Raw genomic sequence first — 24,304 nt, forward strand, 5'->3', positions numbered from 1 at the left:
TTTCACCAAAATGGTACCTCTTTTTGAGACAGGTTCTCATTATGTAATGCAGGCTGGCTTTGAACTAGCTACAAAGCCTTGCCTCTCAGGTGCTAGGATTATAGGCATGTACCACCTTGCCCAGCAAACAATAATATTTCTAAGTAATCACTTTTAGGAGTTGCCTGTAAAGTCGGCAGTAAAATTTGCTATCAGTCTTATTATAGTATAGATATATCATTAATGTTCATACTGGCTGGTTCTCCATGCCTATTTCTATTCAAAAGAGATGAGGTACGGGAAGGAGAGACCAGATTACTACACTCAGGACAAAGGATAAACAGAAAATGTAGAGGAAAGAGGAAGACACAAAATCCTTACAGTACATGTCTCAAATTTCAGAAGGATACGTAGGCAGTTGTACATGTCCTGAAGAGGTTTCTCATCAGCAAAGAGCCTAGACTGCACCAACTGATGGATAAAGTCGATTTGCATGCTATGAACCAAAGCTCGGCCATCTTCCATTGGTAGAAGAAAAGAAGGCAGTTAATTGGAAAGAGAGGTCAGTATTATAACATTAACTGAGGAAGTGTACACTAAAATTTAAAAATGAATTTAAAATTAAAAAAAAGAGGAACCAAGATTATCTTGAGAAAACTACAGAACATTATACATTGGGAAATACTGAAATTTCTCCAGTCAGTAGGTAATTATGCTCATCAAAATTTTGCTTCAAATTACAGAATACATTGCTACACATTTTTCTGCAGGAATACTTCAATATAAAAATGTCAAACCATAAATAAACAAATAAGTAAATAAAAATTAAAGAAAGAAGAATGACAAGACCAGTACTAAGACGATATACCTCCTGTTTCCTTATCCTCAACTAGAATTTCTAGCTTGAGAAGGCGCCATGGAACTTCTGGATCATCACCCATTACTGTCAAGGTTGCTTCAAATTCTCCTTCAACTCGAAACTTCACACGGCCATTTGCTTTTAGAAGAGGAAGAAGTGGACATTGTTTTAAAACAATAAGTTTCTGGCTAATCTCCAAGTTTCAATCTCATTTATGAGACATTTTAAATGGAGTGTAAGCTTTGTCCTAAGTGTTGAAACAAGCCAATGGTTCAGACATAGACAGTAACCAATGTCTAGGTCATTGAGAAACCAAAGGCAACTCTTCCTACATATAAATAAACAGCACAGCATGTTCCCCAGGCTCAACTTTGGGGCCTCTTTTCTCTTCCAGCCTCGAATAATACCACTAACTCCCCCCCCCCAGAAACAAATACCAGCACTGTATTTTTAGATACTAAAAAGAAAAAACAATGGATGGCAAACCATAGGTTCAAATACCACAAAAATTAAAACTTTATCTACTTGTTCTATGAACAAAACCCAAAAGGACATTTAAGAAAAGATTCTTTAAAAAAAATTTATTTGGGGCTGGAGAGATGGCTCAGTGGTTAGGAGCACTGACTGCTCTTCCAGAGGACCCGGGTTCAATTCCCAGCACCCACATGGCAGCTCACAACTGTCTGAAGATCCAGTTGCAAGGGATCTGAAACCTTCACATCAATGCACATAAAATAAAAGTTAAATAAACCATAAAAAAATAAATAAAATAAAAAATTTATTTATTTTATTATGTATACATTGTTCTGCCTGCATATATGCCTACAGAGGGTACCACATCTCATTACAGATAGTTGTGAGCCCCCAAGTGGTTGCTGGGAATTAAACTCAAGACTTCTAGAAGGGCAGCCAGTGCTCTTAATCTCTGAGCCATCTCTCCAGTGCAAGAAAATATTCTGTTTGTTTGTTTGTTTGTTTGAAGACAGGATTTCTTTGTGTAGGTGTGGTTGTCCTGGAACTAGCTCTGTAGACAAGCTTGGACTCAAACTCACAGAGATTCACCTACCTCTACCTCCCAAGTGCTGGAATTAAAGGTTTGCACTACCACTGCCCAGTGAACTCAAAAACATATTCTTACAAAAAAAAAATTTCAGGTACATACCCACTGTAAGATTTGCTAGCTGTGGAGGAAGATCTGTTGTTACAAGCCTATGTCTAAGAATCTGATTAAGTTGATGAAGTGTGGCTTGTTTCTCAATTTTGGTAATTGGGTCTGGAGGAATAATTTTATCCTACAAAAAAATAATGTACAGAAAGATGAAATTGTTTACCTGCACTTGTCTTGATACATTTTCTTACTTTACTCAAGACAACCACAACACTCATTTCTGTTATCTACATCTAATAATAGTGACTATGCATTTGAATGCAAATAATTCTGTCACCTTGCCAAAACCATGTTCTTCATCATGCTCCATTTATGACACCAAATTAATATCACATGACTTCCTCTATTTCCTAAATGTATAGAAAACAATAGCACCAATTCATTCAACTACCATAATACATTTTGAATGCACTTCCAAAATGGTACTGCTGTGCCAATTATTTTCACACCTGAAATAGACACTAAATATTTGCATATCTGCTCACTCCCAACAAGGACAGGGAAAGGGGAGGAAATGGAGGAAAAAAAGGAAAAAGAAAGGAGGAAAGAAAATATTCCCCAGTTCAATATCTACTCACATCGTAGCCCCAATTTATTTCAAACTACCACACTTTTACTTGTAGAGAAAAAAACAACTATATAAACTAGTTTTTAAAATATTGTTTTTCCTATGCTACATAATCTAAACCCAAAGTCTTGAACTTGTACGAGTACAGGAGCAAAGCACTTACCCTGATGCAGGTTGGAAGTCGTGGATAAGAGCCAGTAGTCAGCACATCAATGGCATATGGGATAGCAAAACTAGGCAGGCGTGCATGGACCAGTGCATCTCTAGCTAAGGAGGCCAAGCGATCAGCGGTGTCCACAAACAAGATAGCTTGCTGATCTAAAAAGCTTGAGATCATCTTTAAAGCAAAGGGTAAATAAGCTGCCTTGAAAATTGCTTTATTCATTAAATACCATTAACTCATTCCTAAGCAAGCTTCAAAAGATATTAAAATAAGTGGTTCAACATTTATTTGAAGAAGTGTTTATTTGTATGACACTAAAACAGTACTTTTCTTTCATTTTTCCACTTTTGACACCACTCATACATAATACCAAATATTAAGAAAAAAGTAAAATAAAATGGTTTTAATGTGATAGACTTCTAGTGTTGGGCAGCAATAAAGTAGTTAAAATAATGGACTCCAAGATTGCCTTGATCAAAATTTTAACTCTAACTTACTAGTCCTGTCCACTTTGACAAATAGGTCAACCTTTCTATGCCTAAGGTTTTCAGCAGTAAAATGGAGGTAAGATTCCCAACCTCATGAAGTTGTTCTGAGAATTAAGTACCACATACTTAATCTTCAGAAGATAGAAAACACTAAGTACATACTGCCAGTATGAGATCCAGGCAACTTTCTGCCCAATACAGAAATTCTTTCTATCAGTTCTCTATTCAATACACTAGTAGAGTCATCACAAGACTGAAATACTTTCTCTTTCAAACCTTTAGTTCTGTTTTACATCAATACCTAGCATTCCTTTCGCTCATGCCCTTCAAACAAGCTTCTAGTAGACAACTTAAAACACCGTAACCCAGAATTAATGCAATAGGGCATCATACCCTGACAGTGATCTGTATCTTCTTTTCATTTCTAGTTATTTTATTATCTAATTTCTACAACCCTATAATTACTATCACCTTAGAGATGAGAAAAATAGATTCACAGGTAAAGACCTTTTTTTCTTAGTTAGAGCCAAAAGAAATGCTACCTTTTGTAACTAGAGCAATAGTCTATCAACGCCACCAACGTTAAATTCATAGTCATAGCCATAAAACTAATAAACAGTCTCAACTGCTAAATTCGTTTTATCTTGGATTTAGGCCATTTTAAAATTTTTGTCAGGACTGGAGAGATGGGTAGGTGGTTAAGAGCACAGGCTGCTCTTCCAGAGAACCCAGGTTCAATTCCCTGTACCCACATGGCAGCTCACAACTATCTGGTTCCAGGGGACCTGACAATCATGGCAAAACACCAATCCACATTTTTAAAAAATTTAAAAAGAAATCTTGTCGCTTTGGTGGTGGTGCTCACTTCTAATTCCAGTACTCAGGAAGAGGTAGGCGGATCTGTGAGTTTGAGGACAGACTGGACTACAAAGAGACTTCCAGGACAGCCAGGACTGTTACACAGAGAAAGCCTGTCTCAGAAAACAAAACAAACAAACAAACAAAAAACAAACAAACAAAAAAATCTTGTCACTTTGCTGGGTGGTGATGGTGCAAAACCTTTAATCCCAGCACTTGCAAGATAGAGGCAGTTGGATCTCTGTGAGTTTGAGGCCAAGTCAGGTCTACAGAGCAAATTCTAGATCAGATAGCCAGAGTGACAACACAGAACCGCTGTCTAGGAAAAAAAAAATCTTATCACTGAGGAGAAAAGGTTCCTTATCACTCAAGAGAAAAGGTTTGTAAGGCTGGTTAAGGGAAAAGAAAACCAGAGAACTTCCCTCTGGGAAGATGGGAGATAAACTGAGATAACAGCTTATCTAGCCTGCAGATCTGTGTAATCAGACACTCGCACAAGTCCAGATACTCTAAACTTAGAAAGCAAATTAGTCAGAAGGTGGTAGCTTTTGCCTTTGATCCTAGCATTGGAGGCAGAAGCAAGCAGAGACCAGCCTGGTCTACAGAGCTAGTTCCAGGACAGCCAGGGCTGTTACACAGAGAAACTGTCTCAAAAAAACAAAAAGGAAGGAAGAAATAGAATTAATGCTAATGCTTTAGTTTTGAGCAACTTATTAGTAAACCTAGTAATCATCATGGTTTTTTAGCCGGGTGGTGGCGGCACACGCCTTTAATCCCAGCACTTGGGAGGCAGAGGCAGGCGGATCTCTGTGAGTTCGAGACCAGCCTGGTCTACAAGAGCTAGTTCCAGGACAGGCTCCAAAACCACAGGGAAACCCTGTCTCGAAAAACCAAAAAAAAAAAAAAAAGAAGAAGCCTTTGAGAAAACACATGAATCCATTTATAGGAAATGTTTAGAGTAGGCAAATTCAAACAGATAAGTAAGTAGGTTAATGGATGCCTATAGGTAAGGGCTAGGAGTAATAGATAAAAGGCACAAGTTTTCTTTCTGTACTGATAAAAATTCTAAAATTGTTCATGGTGGTGGACATATCAATCTTTGAAATTAATTTAAAAGACCACTGGGAACTGGAGAGATGGCTCAGTGAGTTACAAGCATGAGGACCTGGGTTTAGCTTCCCAGCATCCAATTAAAAAGCTGAGTATGGCCGGGCGGTAGTGGCGCACGCCTTTAATCCCAGCACTCGGGAGGCAGAGGCAGGCGGATCTCTGTGAGTTCGAGACCAGCCTGGTCTACAAGAGCTAGTTCCAGGACAGGCTCCAAAACCACAGAGAAACCCTGTCTCGAAAAAACCAAAAAAAAAAAAAAAAAAAAAAAAAGCTGAGTATGGTGGTATGCACTGGTAGTTCTACCACTGAGGAGACAGATAGGAGGAACTTTGGAGCTCACTGAGTCAACACAAGTATACCATATGCAAAGAGTTTTCAATTTTGCTTGACATATTATTGAAGCAAACTTAAATATCTCTAAACAAGTAAGTGAAATAAATGGAGGGAAATTGAACTCTTGGCTTAGATGTATCTTGGTAATACCTAACCTTTTACTAAAAGTTAATGTGCTTTTAATAAAAACACTATCTGGGGCTGGAGAGATGGCTCAACGGTTAAGAGCACTGGCGGGTCTTCCAGAGTACCTGGGTTCACTTCCCAGCACCCACATGACACCCTCACAAAATACCAATGCACAGAAAGTAAAAATAAATAAATCAAAAAAATTAAAAAAATAAAAACATTATCATAATTATTAAAAGAAAAAATTTGGACTTTTTATTTCAGCCTAAATGGATTCAATAAAACTTAGTACTCAAACTTCTAAAACAATAAAATAAAACAATAAAATAAAATTGTATTAGTTCACTCGGGTTGCTAGTTTAAGGCCAACCTGTGCTACCTAGCAAAGTCAAACACTTTTGATCAGTATTACATAGAAGGGCATTAGCTTACTTACAGACAGAAAAACACACCTGACAAAATTGGTCTACCCTTGTGACAGGCTTAGCTGCCAGGACTAGAACTAAGTACTAACGTCAATAAAAATTATTTTTCCCCCTCTGTCCTAGTTTCCTTTTTGTAGCTGTGATAAAACACTGACCAAAAGAAATTTAAGAGGCGAGTTTGTTGAGCTTACACTTCCAGATCTTAACGCATCATTGAAAGAGGACTGCAGAGAAAGCAAGATAAAAATGCCTTACTGAGAAAAGATACCAAGCCACATGGCTAAACATAGATAATAATTATGGGTTAATTTAAGTTGCAAGAGCTAGTTAATAATATGCCTGAGCTAAGAGAACAAACAGTTTATAATTAATATATGCCTGTGTGTTTATTTGGAACTGAATAGCTGAGAGACCAGGCAGGACACTTCTAGACCTTAATTCATCATTGAAGGAGAGCAGGAGGGGAACTCAAGTAGAAACCACAGAAAGATGCTGCTTGCTGACATATGTTCATCTAGGTTTCCTATAAAGCCCAGAACTTATACTATCTATAGTGGGCTGCACCTCCATATCAATTTTTAATCAAGAAAATGCCTCAAATATATGCCCAGAGGCCTACCTGATCAAGGCAATTATTCAACTGGGGGAGTGAGTTCTCTCTTCTCTTGTGACTCTAGGTTGTGTCAAACTGACAATAAAAACTAACTGGATGCTTCAAAATGCAAATTTAGATCCTAGAATATTTCAAAACTCAACTTTATGATCTTTCTCCTCCTTTTAGTTTGGCAACTTTTGCATAAGTTTTGGTTATAATTAGGCAATCAAGTGAAAAGAGGCTTAGCAAAGACAACAGGCTAAAAACTGAGGTGAAATGTAAGAAACACAATTGTGCTGTAGATTCTTTATAGAGTGGGATTTTTGTGAAATAAGCACTTTCATCAACTTACAAAGAAAAATTCTCCATTAATATATTTTCAATTTACAAGAAAGCTAAGAAAATAAATATACTATGGGACCTTTAAGAAGCTTAATAAATCTCAGTGAATTTTTGAAGTTCTCATACATAATTTAGCTAGTACCAATTTGTTAATCTGCTTTAACCTATGAAAGCTAATAATCTTTTTTTAAAAAAATAATTGATTTTATTTTAGGTGTATTGGTGTTTTGCCTTTATGTACGTGAATATGTCAGATCGCCGGAAACTGGAATTACAGGCAGTTGTGAGCTGCCACGTGGGTTCTGAGAGTGGAACCTGGGACCCAGTACTCTTTTTTTTTTTTTTTTTTTTTTTTTTTTTTTTTTTTGGATTTTCGAGACAGGGTTTCTCCGTAGTTTTTTGGTTCCAGTCCTGGAACTAGTTCTTTTAGACCAGGCTGGCCTCGAACTCACAGAGATCTGCCTGCCTCTGCCTCCTGAGTCTGGGATTAAAGGCGTGCGCCACCACCACCCGGCGACCCAGTACTCTTAACTGGCCCAAAAACTAATAACCTTTTTAAAATATCATTAAATAAAAGAAAGAAAAAAATGGAATTCTAACATCATTGTGAAGCTTAGTATAGCTCTGCACTTCCTTTCCATTCACAAATTTAAATGACAGCATCTAGGCATACATTTGGCCTTGTAGAGCTGAACTTAAAAAGGGAACCTTAAAGTAGGCAAATGCTGTCTGCATTTCAGTACTTTATTCACTATCTAACTACCCTTCCCAGTATGAACTCTTTAGGAGTGACTAAAGTAAAACAAGAGGCAGTGCTCCTCATCTGTGAACACTGAATCATCCTCCCAAGTTTGCTCAGTAGGCTCATTCAAGGACCTCTTAACATTCTTAGCTTAAAACTTGATTGGTTGTTGTTGTCATTGTTGTGTGGAAACAGGATCTGTTGCTAGAGTCAACTGACTATGTAGCTAAGGATGATCTTAAACTTGTGATCCTTCTGCCTTCATCTCCCAAGTGCTGGGATTACAGGCAAACATCACCATGACTGGGTCATGCAGCACTAGAGACAAGTACATGCTCTAGAAGTACTACCAATTGAACTACATTTCCAGCCCCTTAAAACATTTTTAAGGGCTAGATTTAGTGTTGTTACACTTCACTCTATGAAGTCACTTCCTTGAATTAAGAGTAATTCAACAGTCAAAAGACTATGAGCTTCCTGAAGACAGGGACTATGCTTTATTCAAGTCATTCCCTGCTATCTCTTATAACCCGTGTTCAGTAGTTTCAGAGCATGAGTAAATGAACTAACAACTGAACAGATACATGCCATCATCAGTTCTGTGACCTTGAAGAAGTCATGTATTTTCTAGAAATCACATCAATCTTATCTGTGAAAACAGAAAATACAGGTTCTGCCATTCTCATCAGGACATCATAAATCAATAAGCAAACTTTGAGAGAACCTTACAAACTCTAGCTCAGTGGTTCTCAACCTATCTAAGGCTGCAACCCTTTAATACAGTTCCTCATGTTGTGGTGACCCCTAAGCATAAAATTATTTTTGTTGCTACTTTATAACTGTAACTGTGTTGCTGCTATTAATCATAATGTAAATATTATTGGAGACAGAGGGTTGCCAAAGGGTTTGCAACCCACAGGTTGAGAATCACTGCTCTAAAGACTCATACAATTTTGAAGCTAACCATTTCTCCCCTTTAGTTCCTCAAGTAATGTCTTCTAGGTATCTCCTTGTCTTCCTTTTGATCAAGTGTCCAAAAATAAATACTATGATTCCGCAGAAATTCATTTTGGAATTTCATAAAGAAACATGATTATTGATATCAGTAATAACATTTAATCAAGAGATGTTAAAGCTAAAAGTGTAAATTATGCAAAACATTTAAAGTTATTTTACTTCTTTCAAGACAGCATCATGCCATGTAGTCTCACTAACCTGGAATTTACGACTGTCTTTTATACAGTTTCCTGGATGCTAAGATCACAGACATGTGTTACCATGTCCAGCTTTCAAAAGTTATTTTATAAAGTAAAATCAAGTTTAACTCACCGCACACTTTTCTACTTTGCCAGCATCATTAGCCCATTTTACTAAAGCTAATAATCGAACGAAGAGTTGACGTGTCCGACTAGCAAACTGCACAATTTCTATTTTCCTGTAAAATAAAATAATTATCATCTGAAACTAGCATATTATATTTCACAATCTGTTTCAAATCTAAATTTTTAAAGAATTTGTTTACAAACACAATAAACTTAACCTAAAATATTTATATAAATATTTTCATCTCTTCTTTGGGTCCTTCCTGTCTGTAACTTTGACCACAGCGCAATAGATCCAATAGGAGTTTTTCTACAGTGAACTACATTTTTTTATTTTGGTTTTTCGAGACAGGGTTTCTCTGTGGTTTTAGAGCCTGTCCTGGAACTAGCTCTTGTAGACCAGGCTGGTCTCGAACTCACAGAGATCCGCCTGCCTCTGCCTCCCAAGTGCTGGGATTAAAGGCGTGCGCCACCACCGCCCGGCCAATGAACTACATTTTTAAACTAATTTTTATTATAATAAATGATTCTTATGATATACTAAATTCATGGATATGAGGTAGTGGACGTTAAATGAGTCAGAAGAGACTAATTTAGGAACTATGAAGTATAAATTTCTTAACTGAAACTACTGTTAATTAGTTACCATTTTGGTTAGAGGAGTTGAAATATATTCTTTACCAAAACTTGGAAGTGTGTTCTTTCTACAAAATCAAGGGTTATTTCCCAAGTTGCAATAGCATAACTGAAAAAAAAAAAACTTAAGAACTTCAGTATGAAACTCTTCACACCAATTTCAATGGCAAAGTTCATTACCTTAGCCAAATTAAAGACAAGCTGAAAGTAAAGGAAAGGTAGGTCTTTCCATATCTATTTCAATACTGTACTCACGTCCATGCTTTTTCACCCAGCAATCATCCATATTTTTATCATCTCATGAAGCTTTAAGATCTTCATTAAAAACTCTCTGCCTATGTTAGCTAGAGCTCTTTACTTCAGGACCACTACACAACTGACAATCATACCTTTTACTGTCTAAGACACTGGGAAAAAAAAAGAAAATTTCAACATGCCAAGACTAATGGCAAAACCCAGAAGAATACCAACCTACCTCCAAGTGCAGATGAATTTATTAATTTAAAGTGACTTTGCAATGAACTACAAGTCCAACCAACATCTCTGCATCTTGCCAATAACATCACCATGACGCAATGCATGCAAGTAAGTTTTTGCTGAAGTCTAATGCTGACTGAATACGTCAAAGTCAAGCTGCTACTAAGAGTGTAGAAGGACCACACACAACCTGAAAAGCTTCTTTAAGAACAGTCAATACCATGATTACTGGAAACAGAAAAAGAAAAGCCAAGGACCCACTTATGGCTCTTTGTCAGTGTCTGTCAAGGATTATAGAAGAAAAACAAGAAAGACTGAGACACAACACAAGTGCTACAATTACATTGACTTCTGACAGGGCTGGGGCTGGAGCTCAGAATATAAGGCTCTGTTCAACCCCCAACACCACACAACCACCTGGACACCGCCTACAACAGGACTCAGAACATCAGTGCTGTTCCTCTCTAGGTTTGTCTAGTATATTTTTGCATAAATATGCTCCTCTATCAAAAAGATGTCCTTCTCTAGAAGCTATTGTAATGTGGATTTCTGACACCACATTGTCTCAAATGATAGGGCACATGAGTTAGTTCTCAAAATCCCAGTGGTCTTTCCTACCCCACAGCAGCTAGAACAAACCTAGCTTATTTTCTTCTTTGAAAACTGACCAGCCAGCCAGCCTGGCCTGTTGGTTGTAGTAGCCCACGATTTTAATCCCAGCACTCAGGAGGTAGAGGCAGGCAGATCTCTGTGAACCAGGACTACACAGAGAACCCCTATCCTGAAAAACAAAAACAAAGCCACTCTACAGGCAGATCTCTGTGAGTTCAAGGCCAGCCTGATCTACAACAGCGAGTTCTAAGACAGGCTCCAAAAGATGCACAGAGAAATCCTGCCTCGAAACAACAACAACAACAACTTTTAAAAAAACTGACCAGCCAAGTTATTATATAGGTTAAGTTTCAGCAGTGTCTTCCAGCTCTATCTTTTTGATTTGTGTCTAAGTCTATAAACAGAGCATGTGGTGTTAGTAATGAAGAGGTAGTCACTAACGAATACTATAAACTTCCCTAGTGACTAGGTCTTTAAAACCAATACCAAGGCGCATTGGTAGTATGAAAGATATAATGAAGTTAACTTTGTATTATAGTCCCAATTTAAACCCCAATAACATAATCTCCTTAAATCTTAATTTATCTTGTTCCTTTGGCCTATGGAAACAACAGTGTTGTCTTAAGCCCCAAATTCAAAATTGACTCAAAAAATTTTCAACTATAAAATAGCAATAGCTAGAGACTAAACGCAATGTGCTAAAAGATATAACAGTATCATTACTACAACTGATAAATGAAGAGCCGGCTGTCTAAAGCCAGTCTACTCCTCAACTTCCATTACAAATAGGCAGTTACATTTTCCTATTCCTCCCAAGGAATTGCCTTGGTCGGTCATCAACAAAGGTTTAAAGAACAAAGGTTCTACACATTCAAGTACCAAGAATAAGAAAACCGCATTCCCTGGTGCTTCTGACTAAATACACAGTTCCACATCTCTTTGGGCCTAGGTTCCTAATCCACACCCCTACACCATCAACAGCCCCATACCCATACTCTAGACTAGAAGAAAAAAAGTCAATAAGGAGAAAGATTTAAGAATTTTTTTCATACTCACCTTTCCACATCAGATTTCCTTGGTAATCTAAAAAAAAAAAAAAAAAAAGTTGATTAAATATATGCATGCCCGGTGAAAATGTGATAATGGCCTTTACTCTGACACTATTTCTTATCTTCATGCTTTCAGAAAAACTGAGCAAACAGTAACTACAGGCTCAAGTGGCTGCTAACTCCCTACACTGATAAATTAGCAAAAATATGGCTGTAAAGTACAAGCTGAGAAAGCAACATTTCTTTCCACTCAAAATGATTCAGAAGATACTATGTAAACTTTAAACACTTAAAAAGTGCAAGCCTGGAGTGTGGTGGTGCACACCTTTTGATCCCAACACTCAGGAGGCAGAAGCAGGAGGATCTATTTCAGTATGAGACCAGCCTGGTCTACACAGTGAATTCCAGGACAACCAGAACTACATAGAAACACTCTTAAAAAATAAATAAGTAAATACGGCAAGTCTCATCAGCACACAATATCAGAGTCAGAAAAGGTATCTTTTAAGACCAAAATGAGTACAGGTGTAGGAATAGTGGTTAGTTATCAGCCTCTCTGAACCCAAACCTCTGTGAGCACTTTGATTCTTAGCAGAAATGTTGTGTTACAATAGGTGACTCTGGAAGCTAAGGGTGCAATCAAGGCTTTATGGCAATTATGACATTGCATAATGGTTAGATGAAGGATTTATGTATTTTTTTATTTTTAAAATTTATTTGTGTTTTGCCTGTACGTATGTCTGTGTGAGGGTGTTGAATCTTAGAATTACAGACAATTGTGAGCTGCCTGGGTCCCCTGGAAGAGCGGTCAATGTTCTTAACGACTGAGCCATCTCTCATACGTGATTTATATTACTTTTTAATAGAACCATCAGTGTTCTTGATTTTTTTTTGCTAGTTCTCCAGTACTGACTGCCAGCAACCTATGTCAACTTTCTCGCTGATAAATTATACTACTACTCTAGCGATGCTTGGAAAGCTCTTAACCTCCACATTCCAGTAACCTCTGGCTCACGGTCTAAGCATGATGGCCTGAATACCTCTCAAGGCTGCCCAGCAAATATCGGATTCTGAAGAATGCACCCAAGCTGCTTAATGGTCTTCCTGCACGCACACACATCCACCCCATGTGCCTCATAAACAGAGAAAGGTACAAGTAGGGGAAAGCACTGTCTTATTCTCAGGGAAGACATTGGGATGGATGGAAGCTCCAGGTATAATCAGAGTGATAGAGGCACTAGATAGTGAGCTGGGGTATACAGTTCAGTGGTAGAGCACCTACACAGCACATGCCTGGGCTCAATTCCTAGTAGAAAGGTGGGGTTCGGGACAATGATGGACACCAAGGCAGAGGTCAGGGTATGCATGGGAGTTTAAACTAAGTAGGTGCTGAAAAAGCCTATTTACCGAAAAGCCAAGTAGAAGCTAAAGGCCTATTAGAAGCCTGCAAATAAGAACTAGGTATAGTAGCACACACCTGTAATCACAGCACTTGGGAGGCTGAGAAGGAGGATTGCCACAAGACCAGCCTAGGATAGAGTAAGACCCTGTCTCAAAGACTGCAAATAAAAGCAGCCCCTGGTAAGTTCCTCTACAAAAAAAAAAAAAAAAAAAAAGCTCTGAAAAGCCTTGTTCTCAAAAGAGAGAAAAATGAGGATTGGGGGATGGGAAGACAGAAGCACTTAGAGGTAGAATAGGAAGGCAGGAACCATTGTTCCAGCTCCTACCTGCCCCCAGAGACTCTAAAGGATCAGCTCCCACCAGAAATTCTACCATTTCTAGGGTAAAGGACAGGATTTGCTGCCTGTTTCCTTTTCTCCCAATGCTTCCACTTCTATTTTAAATTCCTTTATGAAACTCACCACATGGGGGGAAACCCTAAGATGCAAATATTGAAAGAAGGCACAGAGCACATTTATTCCACACCAGTAAAAGTTTATATGGCTATAACCCTAGCAAAGAGGTTAAAAAGCAAAGAATAGCTGGGCAGTGGTGGCACACGCCTTTACTCCCAGCACTCAGAAAGAATAGCTGGGCAGTGGTGGCACACGCCTTTACTCCCAGCACTCAGGAGGCTGAGGTAGGTGGATCTCTCTGTGAGTTCCAGGACAGTCTGGGCTATAAAGCAAGTTCCAGGACAGGCTCCAAAGCTACACAGAGAAACCCTGTCTTGGAGGGGAAAAAAAGCAAAGAATAGAATATATGCCCCTAAAAAGTATGAATATGTGTTGGGGGTGAACAAGCAGAAGAAAAAAAATATCTAGAAACTTGGGGCTCAAACCAAATCATCTAAATTATTGAAACCGTTTATGTGTGTGTGTGTAAGTCTACAAATAGGGCATTTGATGTTGGTAATTGAGAGGAAGCCATTAATAAATACTCTAAGTCTCCCTAGTGATTTGATCTAAAAAACCCAAACCAAGGAACACAGGTAGTATATCAAAGATATAATCACTTTTTCCCCCAGTTTTTTTTTTTTTTTTTTTTTTTTTTTGAGATAGGGTTTCTTTGTGTAGCCCTGGATGTCCTGGAACTCACTCTGTGGATCAGGCTGGTCTCAAACTCAGAGATTTGCCTACCTCTGCCTAAATGCTGGGATTAAAACTGTCAAAGCTGTCTTTTTATCTTTCATGTTTCAGACAGAACCAGATGTTGAGAAACTAAATACCATGTCCCTCAAGACTTATACATTAATTCTGACAGGAGAATGCTAAGTTCCATGTCAATCTGGGCTACAAAAGAGCAAGACTGTCTCAAAAACAAAACCAAGAAATTTTAGTTGCCATATAAGGGTTTTTTTTGTTTGTTTTCTTAAGTATCAAAAATAAAAGTGGTGCTGGGTGGGGGTGGCACACGCCTTAAATCCCAGCACTTGGGCCAGCAGAGAGGCGGATCCCTGTGAGTTCGAGGCCAGCCTGGTTTACAGAGCTAGTTCTAGGGCAGTCAGGGTTACATAGAGAAACGCTGTCTTGAAAAACATTATTATTATTATTAGTGTTATTATTATTACTGTTGCAGCAGTGTGCACCAGAACTTGAAAGGTAGAGACAAGCTAGGGCTATTACAGACAAACCCTGTCTCAAAAAATAAACAACAAAAAGACAGTTGCTTTTCCCTTAATTACCCATGGTTTAAAGAGACATTTCTGAGAATTCATTTATTCATGTACTAAATTTAGTTAAGCCCCAAGTCCATGCCAGACATTGTTCTTGTCACTGGGAAACCAAAACAAATCAAAATCCTTGTTTTCCTGGATTTTCTATTCCATGGGGGAAGCACAGTAAACTAATGATGTCTCAAGCAGTAAGCACTGTAGGGGGGGAAACACTAAAAAATGTGCAAAGTACTATTATATGAGTGCTTGGATAAAGTCTTTGATCTACGTTATACGTGAGCCAAGACTGAAAGGAAATGAGAAAGAAAATGACATGTATTTTTGGAAAAAGAGCATTGTGCCAAGAACTATCAAGAAACATCAAGGTTAGGGTAGGTAGATGGAACAGAATAAGACTTAGCACATTAACTAAAAAAGGTAAAGTAGATAAGACACAGTTCTCTCAGGGCCTACGCACAGCATAGTCCCAGTGTACACTTGCTTTTTCTGTCTTTTTTTTTAAAATGTGTGGTGCAGGAAAGCTGGAGCCAGGACCTGGCAAATGCTCTACCTCTAGGCTACATTCCCAGTCCACTGGGCATTATTATTGTTGAAACATAATACCAGGCAGCCCAAATTGACAGCAACCCTCCCCCTTGTGCGCTGCAAGTTGCCTACAGGCTGTTCTTTAATTTCTCATCCTCCTGCCTTGACCTCCAAAGTGCTAGGGCTACAGGTGTGCACTACTATATTTATAGCAATTTTTCATGTCCAAAGGTATTCTGCTTTAGACCACAAATCTTATGGTCGCTCTAATAGAGAAGTAATTCTAAGAACTTTTTTCTCTGTGTTTTGTTTTTGTTTGTGAGTTTGTGGTTTTGGGGGGGGGGGTGGCCGGGAATTTGTGGCTTTGAAAACGGTTTTACTATGTAGCTCTCGTTGTCTTAGAATTGACTATGTAGACCCACCCGCCTCTGCTGGAATTAAAGCCATGCACCACCAAGTCTGGCTCTGGGGTATTTTTTTGAAATAGGGTCTCACTATGTAGCCTGAGGCTGACCTAAGCTTATGATCCTCTTGCTGTAGCTTCCCAAATGCTGAGATCCCAGGCACATATCCAGCACCAAACCCAGCCCCTGCGTTAGATATTGAAATGTATGGATCTGGACAGAGAATGTGGAATTCAGCTGTCTGTGCTAGAGATATGTTTAGGAATCATCACACAAATGGTGTAGAACTAAAACTATATTATTCCACAGCAATAAGACAGATGCCTCTCCATAAGCCAAGTCCAAAAACTTAAAAATAGAACACAACTCAATAAATTTATACAACTCCTCTACAGAAAATCAAATCACATGATCCATGACCACAGTCTTTTTCCCACAGCTATGCACAGGACATAACATAATTTTCTCCTGGATTTTTTGTTTTGTTTTGTTTTTCGAGACACCCTGTAGCCCTGGTTGTCATGGCACTCTGTAGACCAAGCAGAAATCCGCCAGCATCTGCCTCTGCCTCCCGGGTGCTGGGATTAAAGGCATGCACCACCAGCCAGCCACCACCGCCCAGCACCACAAGAATTCCTAAACAGGACAGCTATTTCTCTCTCAGTCAGAAGTCATGGGGAGGGGAGGAGCCAAACACCTTTAATCCTAACATTTAGAAATGGGAGATCTTGCGTTCAAAAACAATTCTCAGCAGGCGTGCTGGCCCAAATTTAGTGATCCCAGCCCGAAAGAGGCTGAACCATATCTGAAGGTTAGAGGCCAGTCTCACTATACAAGACCCCGTCTCAAAAAAAAAAAAAAAAAAAAAGACACCTCTTTTGGCAAGGTTAAGCTTTGCCTTGTTCAATAAATAGTGCATCAAAACTAAAAGGAATGTTTTACAGAGTATGAGAATATGAGAAGCCGTCTCTAATTCTTTTAGCCGTGTACAATGAAATATTTAATTTTCCAGTAACAAAGTTATCACAAGATACTTCCTAATGTCTGCATATTAATGTATTTTCCTAGAAACCCGACGGAGCCTAACAATAGGTAGATAAAAGGTGAAAACTTTTATGAACCTCAGCTAGAAGATGTAAAACAGTGTTTCAAAATTTCGTAATACCTTTTCTTCGCACAATGAACCACCAGTGTACTCGGTTTGTATTCTGAAGGGATTAACACCCTAATCACGTCCCAAGACATTTCATAGGTAACTAGGTGACTGAAACCAGCAGGCTCATTAACAAAACGTATTTTACTTTCACTACATTCAGAGACTTCGAACGCTTTCAAATGTTTCAGAAGGACTCGGGATTCAAAATGTAATGTTTTAAACTGAATCTATCTCCTGAGCCCAAAGAGAAGCAACTGTAATCTACTTTTAAAACATTGTCAAAAGGCTGTGAACCATTTCCCTTCTTTGAAAAGCGCGTTCAGTTAGAATTTTACATAGTCCTAAATGCTTACTCTCAATCTTAGGGTTCTAAAAACCTAAGAAATTGATTTCCACCAAGAAATCAATAGAGTTCTATTGGGAACGCAAGACAAAAATCCTAACGACAATCTTCAGCGCAAGTGTAACACGCGAAACTAACCAGTCTCAGTGCTTTCACCGACAACCAGATCCCCAATACTAACTAACCTCATCCACGTCCCCGCAACCTGAACCCCAAGAATTCCAAAATTCTACACTCAACAGCCGCGCTCACTAAACGGCGGTTGGAAGCTTCTATCGGCCCACAGGGCGGGAAGGGCAAGTGGGGAGCCGGGAAGCAGGTACGGGTTCGCAGCACTTACAAGTCCGTCAACACCAAGAGCTCCGAGTAGGCCCGGTGAAGAAGAAATTCGATGAGCGTGCTAAGCCGGTAACCAGGGCTAGCCGCGGCCGCAGCTGCCGCCACCGCGGATCCCGGCGGCGGAGGAGCCGGGGCTGCCGCCGAGCCGCTGCCACTGCCGCCCGGAGGGATCAGCTGGTGGTTCTCCAGCTGCACTGGGGCCATGGCGGCGCAGAGCCCGGCTTGGCGCAACCGCCCGAGAAGCGGCCCTGGAGCCTCCTCCCGGGCTCGGTACCGCACCGAGGCGGGCGCGGGTTAAGTAGCCGCCGCCTAGCGCCAGGCAGCCTCTGTTGAACAGGAAGCCGAGTCCGAGCTGCAGAGGCCCGCCCCCATGTAGGGCCGGGCCGGCGGGCCGCGAGGAGGCGAGAGCGGGACGGGAGGGTGGAGAGGAGGGCCGGCCGCCGCTCGAGGGAGCGAGCTTCAGAGACTGTTCAGCGGCCGCCCGGCGGGTGGGCTACAGCATCCATGTTGTGGGGCTTGGGGCGGAAGTCGCCTGGCAGAACGGAAGGGGAACCTGCGGGAGGCTTTTCCACAGGCTACCTGTGACGGTTCCCCGCGTTGTGCCGGGCTAGGGGGGCCACTCGGGAGGGGGGTGTGTGGGAGTGGGGCGGGGCGGGGCGAGGCGGCGCGTGGGCGGGAAAGCGGAAAAGGGGGGTGGGTGAATGCGCACTGCCGGAAGCCGCGCCGCCAGCCGAGAGGGTCGCGTCACAGAAACGTCAGTAGTCCCGAGTGTTCTTTTTGCCCCTGCCTAGGTGGCCACAGGGGGCGGTGGGCGGAGGAGGGTCGGTGGAGAAGTCGCCGGTCACCCATCTATTCTCGGGGGCCCCCCGCGCTCTAACGAGCGGTCGCCGGTGACCGCGCGCCGTGACTCTCCCACGCGCGTTCCGCCCATAGGCATCTCTGGCGCGACGTGTGGGAGACAACGTTGCCGTCATTATTTCTCTCTCTCTCTCTCTCTCTTTTTTGTCAACTGTGGGAAAATGGGCGAGAAAATGGAACAGGACAGGCGCAACGGCACAATAACATCAATTGAATGCAGTCTCGGGTGCTCAGAGCTCGTTGCTGTCACCCAAAGCCTGACAGTGAAACACATGCAGTCCCTAAATCCTTCGTTGGCATTCTTGGCTTTTGTCCCTGCCCTTGCAGTAGCCGCCCTGTCTTGCATGGTTTTTTACTTCATCGTTCCCTATTGCCTCTTTTCCTCCAAAAATTCACATATTTTGTATGTGTTTTCTAACCTTGGCTCCTGTTTGGAATCACGTACAAGACTCTTAAGAAAGAAAGAAAAAAAGAGTCTATGGGTTCCATAGCCATAGATTCAGATGCAATTGGCAATTGTTCTTAGGTGATGTCTGGGCTTCGAGGTTTTTTTTTTTTGTTTGTTTTGTTTTTGTTTTTTTTTAATTCTAGCGATTCTAACGCACAACTCACACTGTTAAAAGCGTGTTTCTGTGACCCTACCTAAACATCGTTTTGCAGCTTCATCTCCCGCAGGTGTAACAGATGCTCATGCTGATCCTAAGGTTAGACAATTCTCTTTGTTCTCCACTTGTACAATTGCAGTACTTTCTAACTCTTGGTTTCACCGTGTTGTCAGGGCTGGTCTTGAGGCTCTTGAGCTCAAAGTACTTAGGACCACAAGCTCCTGCACTCCTCACCCACTTTTCAGATTGAGAAATCGTCTTTTTATGGGGTACAGTGTTAAATTGCAATGCATGGATACACTCCCGAATGAACAAGTCAGATTCATTAATGTACCTCTGATACTTTCTTTGGGGGTGAGAACAGCTAACACACCACCTCCTGCTGCATCCTTGCCTATCTATAGTAGGCAAGCATTCTGCCATATATCCCTAGCCATTTTGTGTTGCCTTGGGTTTTTAAATGACGTAGGGTTACCTGGAACTTGCTACGTAATTTAGACTGATATTCAACTTGTGATCCCCTGCCTTAGCCTCCCATGTAACTGGGCTTATAGGTGTGCACCTCTATGTTCTATTAAAATTCACTCTTAACTATAGGAGATGCTATTAACAGGAGATACTAACTAAAATTGCTGCATTGCACATTGCTGCCTGAAAGGTATTTTTTCAGTAACATTTTCCTTTTCCTTGCCCTCAGCCTCTATTAAACATTATTTACTGTTGCTTCAATGAATTGGACATTTTAAGATTCCACTTAAGGTGAGATGCGATACTGGCTTTGTGTGCCTCCTTTTTTGACTGGGTATAATTAATGCCACCCATGCTGTTGTAGATGACACTTCATAGTCTTTGCTTGAAGTAATAGTCCATTGTGTATTATATACAGCACAGAAGTTTTCTAATATGCCTAAGGTCATAGTATAACCCAGACCTACCTTAGGCTAAGTTCCTCCTGCCTCACTCCTGAATGCTAGGCTACTGTGAATGCATCAATTTACCCAGCCACATTTGTGATTGTGTGCTGGGGGGTTAGAAGCAAGAATGTTCGGCAAGTTCTCTGCCACTAAGTTGCATCTTCAGCCCTGAAGCCACATTTTTCTTTCTATCTATCTGTTGATAGGCACTTAAAAAAAATCCGTATCTGCTGGGCAGTGGTGGCGCACGCCTTTAATCCCAGCAATTGGGAGGCAGAGGCAGGCGGATCTCTGTAAGTTCGAAGCTAGCCTGATCTACAAGAGCTAGTTCCAGGACAGGCACCAAAGCTACAGAGAAACCTTGTCTCAAAAAACAAATCTGTATCTTGGTTATTATGAATGCTGGTGTATTTGTCAAGTGTGGTGGTGTACTCCTGTGATCACAAAACTTTGGAAGTAGAGTCAGGAAGACCAGGAGTTGAATCGTTCTCAACTACATAACGAGTTCCAGGCTAGTCTGGACTATATGAAACTCTGGATCTGAAATAAGATAGTAATGCAAATATCTTTTTGACATAGTAATTTCACTTCGTTTTAATATATACCCAGAAAATCGAATTACTGGATCACTTGGTAATCTCTTTAGTAGCTGCAGGTCTCTCCATACTGTTTTCCAAAATGGCTATAGTAATTTTGAATTCTCACCAACACTATACAAGGTGTCTTTTTTCTCCCCATCTTCCCTATTTTTTCCTTTTGTTTATAGCCATTCTAACAGATGTAAGGTCTTATCTTTTTTTAATATCCATGGTGGGACAGATAACATATTTGTGTCAGGTAAAAATCAGGCCATTTCTTTTCCAGTTTTGACTTGTCTTATTCAAGTTTTTCTCTCTTTTAAAAACAATACTGACTTCAATTCAGACATTCTTGTTGTCACAAATGAAAGATGATCGTATAAGATGCTCCGTCTAGTCTTCTCTAACACTTTCTATTTCTGTATGATGTTGAGAAGATTTCAGTTGTGTTTTCTTGTATAAACAAAGTAACAAATCTCGCCTTTTGGTATTTCTTCTATTAGGCAGTAAGGTTCTACCTAGACAGAGTCTTGACAATTTGTCAGTAAGAGGAAACTATCAGGGTGGAACACGGAGGCAGGCAGATCTCTGTGCAGGACCAGCTGGCCTACATAGGAATTTCTAAGCTAGTTAGGGATACACAGTGAGGTCTTAATCTCAAAAAGAAAAAAAAGAAAGAAGGAAAAAAAGGAAGAAGAAAAAAGAAAAGGAAGGAAGGAAGGAAGGAAGGAAGGAAGGAAGGAAGGAAGGAAGGAAGGAAGGAAGGAAAAGAAAGACCTTTAATCCTAGCACCTAGCACTTGGGAGGCAGAGGCGCGTAGATCTCTGTAAGTTCATGGTCAACAAGATCTACAAGAGAACAGGCTCCAAAAAAAGCTACAGAGGAACCCTTTCTTGAAAAACCAAAAAGAGCCGGGCAGTGGTGGCGCACGCCTTTAATCCCAGCACTCGGGAGGCAGAGGCAGGCGGATCTCTGTGAGTTCAAGGCCAGCCTGGTCTACAAGAGCTTGTTCCAGGACAGGAACCGAAAAGCTACGGAGAAACCCTGTCTCGAAAAATAAAAAAAACAAAAACAAAAACAAAAAAAGAAGGAGGGAAGAGGAAGAAGAAGAAAGAAGGAGGGGATGGAGGGAGGAAGGAAGGAAAATCATAGTTTTTTTCTAACTATGCTAAAATTCAATATCCTATAAATAAATGGTTGCTAATGGGTGAACAAGAGGAAAAGACCTGGTCAGTCGTCCTCACCAACTTAGACCATGAAAGCCAATATGGACAAGTTCAATAGAACCGCCATATACGGGCTGCCCGTGCCTGCTTCAGCATTGCCAGGGCAGACATTTCATTTTTTTCAGTGGGTGAACAAAGGAAGAAAAAGAGAAGCTTTTTAAGGGAAAGGGAGTTGTGAATGGAGAATCTAATTATTAGCCAGGTGTGGTGATGCACGCCTTTAATCCTAGTACTCAGGAGGCAGAGGCGGCAGGCAGACCTCTGAGTTAGAGACCATCCTGGTCTACACAAAGAAACCCTGTCTCAAATCAAAAAAAAAAAAAAAAAAGGCAGAGAGCCAGGTGGTTCTTGTGAGTTCAAGGCCAGTCTGGTCTATAGAGCATGTTCAAAGACAGGCTCCAAAACTACCAAGAAACCCTGCCTTGAGAAAAAAAATGCTATTTATTATATTCTTCCTTAAGAGATGATTTTTTTCCCCTGCTGTGGTTCTGTTTTATCTTATTTCCTCTGAATTAAAACGTTCAGGTCTGGAAGGATTTGAGAGGTTCAGAAGACTCAGAAAGTTGAGGATATACAACAAACTCCTTGGGAAGCTGGGAGATTCGCAGGTCCTCTCCCCAGGAAACGTCCAAACAAATCTCAGCATAATAAACATGAGGAACATCAACAACATAATAGCTAATACCCAAGTTCCAGTGACCTCAAGTCACAGGAGCTTCTGTGCACAACAAGTTGAGCCACAGCTAAAAGACCCAGGGGCTCCAACATTGCTTATTTTGTTGTTGTGCTTTTAGTGTTAGTTTCCCTTTTTGTTTGCTTTTTGTTCTGGTTCTGAGATAGGCTTTCATATAGCTCACGCTGGCCTCAGACTCCATATGTGGCCTAGAATCAATGACTTTGAACATCTGATCATTCTTTTTTATTTTAATTTTTTTTATTAAAAATTTCCACCTCCTCCCCGCCTCCCATTTCCCTCCCCCTCCCTCTCCAGTCCAAAGAGCGGTCAGAGTTCCCTGCCCTGTGGGAAGTACAAGGTCCTCCCCCTCCATCCAGGTCTAGGAAGGTGTGCATCCAAACAGTCTAGGCTCCCACAAAGCCAGTACATGCAGTAGGATCAAAACCCAGTGCCATTGTCCTTGGCTTCTCAGTCAGCACTCATTGTCCGACATGTTCAGAGAGTCCCGTTTGATCACATGCTCCATCAGTCCCAGTCCAGCTGGACTTGGAGAGCTCCCAATAGATCAGCCCCACTGTCACAGTGGGTGGGTGCACCCCTCGTGGTCCTGACCTCCTTGCTCATGTTCTCCCTCCTTCTGCTCCTCATTTGGACCTTGGGAGCTCAGTCCATTGCTCCAATGTGGGTCTCTGTCTCTATCTCCATCCATCACCAAATGAAGGTTCTATGGTGGTATGCAAGATATTTATCAGTATGGCTATAGGATAGGGTCATTTCAGGTTCCCTCTCCTCAGTTGCCCAAGGAACTAGCTGGGGACATCTCCCTGGACACCTGTGAGCCCCTCTAGAGTCAAGTCTCTTGCCAACCCTTAGGTGGCTCCCTTAATTAAGATATCTACTTCCCTGCTCCCATATCCACCCTTCCTCCGTCCCAACCATCCCATTCCTCCAAGCTTTCCCCATCCTCCCCTTCTCACTTTTCTCTCCCCATCTCCCCTTACCCCCATCCCACCCCACCCCAAGTCCCCAATTTTTGCCCAATTATCTACTTCCAGTATCCAGGAGGATAACTATATGTTTTTCTTTGGGTTCACCTTCTTATTTAGCTTCTCTAGGATCACGAATTATAGGCTCAATGTCCTTTATTTATGGCTAGAAACCAATTATGAGTGAGTACACCCCATGTTCATCTTTTTGGGTCTGGGATAGTGATTTCTATTTTGGTCCATTTGCATGCAAAATTCAAAATGTCATTGTTTTTCACCGCTGAGTAGTACTCTAATATGTATATATTTCACACTTTCTTTATCCATTCTTCTATTGAAGGGCATCTAGGTTGTTTCCAGGTTCTGGCTATTATAAATAATGCTGCTATGAACATAGTTGAACAAATGCTTTTTTAAAAAATATTTATTTATTATGTATACAATATTCTGTCTATGTGTATGTCTGCAAGCCAGAAGAGGGCACCAGACCTCATTACAGGTGGTTGTGATCCACCATGTGGTTGCTGGGAATTGAACTCAGGACCTTTGGAAGAGCAGGCAATGCTCTTAACCACTGAGCCATCTCTCCAGCCTCAACAAATGCTTTTGTAGTATGATAGGGCATCTCTTGGGTATATTCCCAAGAGTGGTATTGCTGGATCCTGGGGTAAGTTGATCTCGAATTTCCTGAGAAACTGCCACACTGTTTTCCAAAGTGGTTGCA

At 40.8% G+C, this 24,304-nt stretch overlaps 1 protein-coding gene across 3 annotated transcripts in view; it reads right to left on the reverse strand.

Moving 5' to 3' along the window:
* Med14 (mediator complex subunit 14) overlaps window positions 1–18,317 on the reverse strand; it is a 90,956-nt gene extending 72,639 nt beyond the window's left edge. For all 3 annotated transcript variants that reach the window (XM_057759020.1, XM_057759022.1, XM_057759021.1), the window contains exons 1-7: window positions 17,739–18,317; window positions 11,863–11,889; window positions 9,089–9,194; window positions 2,738–2,911; window positions 2,001–2,130; window positions 848–976; window positions 390–497 (exon numbers count right to left, since the gene is read on the reverse strand). In XM_057759020.1, the coding sequence (XP_057615003.1) occupies window positions 390–497; window positions 848–976; window positions 2,001–2,130; window positions 2,738–2,911; window positions 9,089–9,194; window positions 11,863–11,889; window positions 17,739–17,941 (877 nt within the window). In that variant the 5' untranslated portion in view covers window positions 17,942–18,317. The remainder of the gene's footprint in view (window positions 1–389; window positions 498–847; window positions 977–2,000; window positions 2,131–2,737; window positions 2,912–9,088; window positions 9,195–11,862; window positions 11,890–17,738) is intronic.
* Window positions 18,318–24,304: the final 5,987 nt, after the last annotated feature.

This window comes from Chionomys nivalis, chromosome X (genome assembly GCF_950005125.1).
Source record: "Chionomys nivalis chromosome X, mChiNiv1.1, whole genome shotgun sequence".
NCBI lineage: Eukaryota > Metazoa > Chordata > Mammalia > Rodentia > Cricetidae > Chionomys > Chionomys nivalis.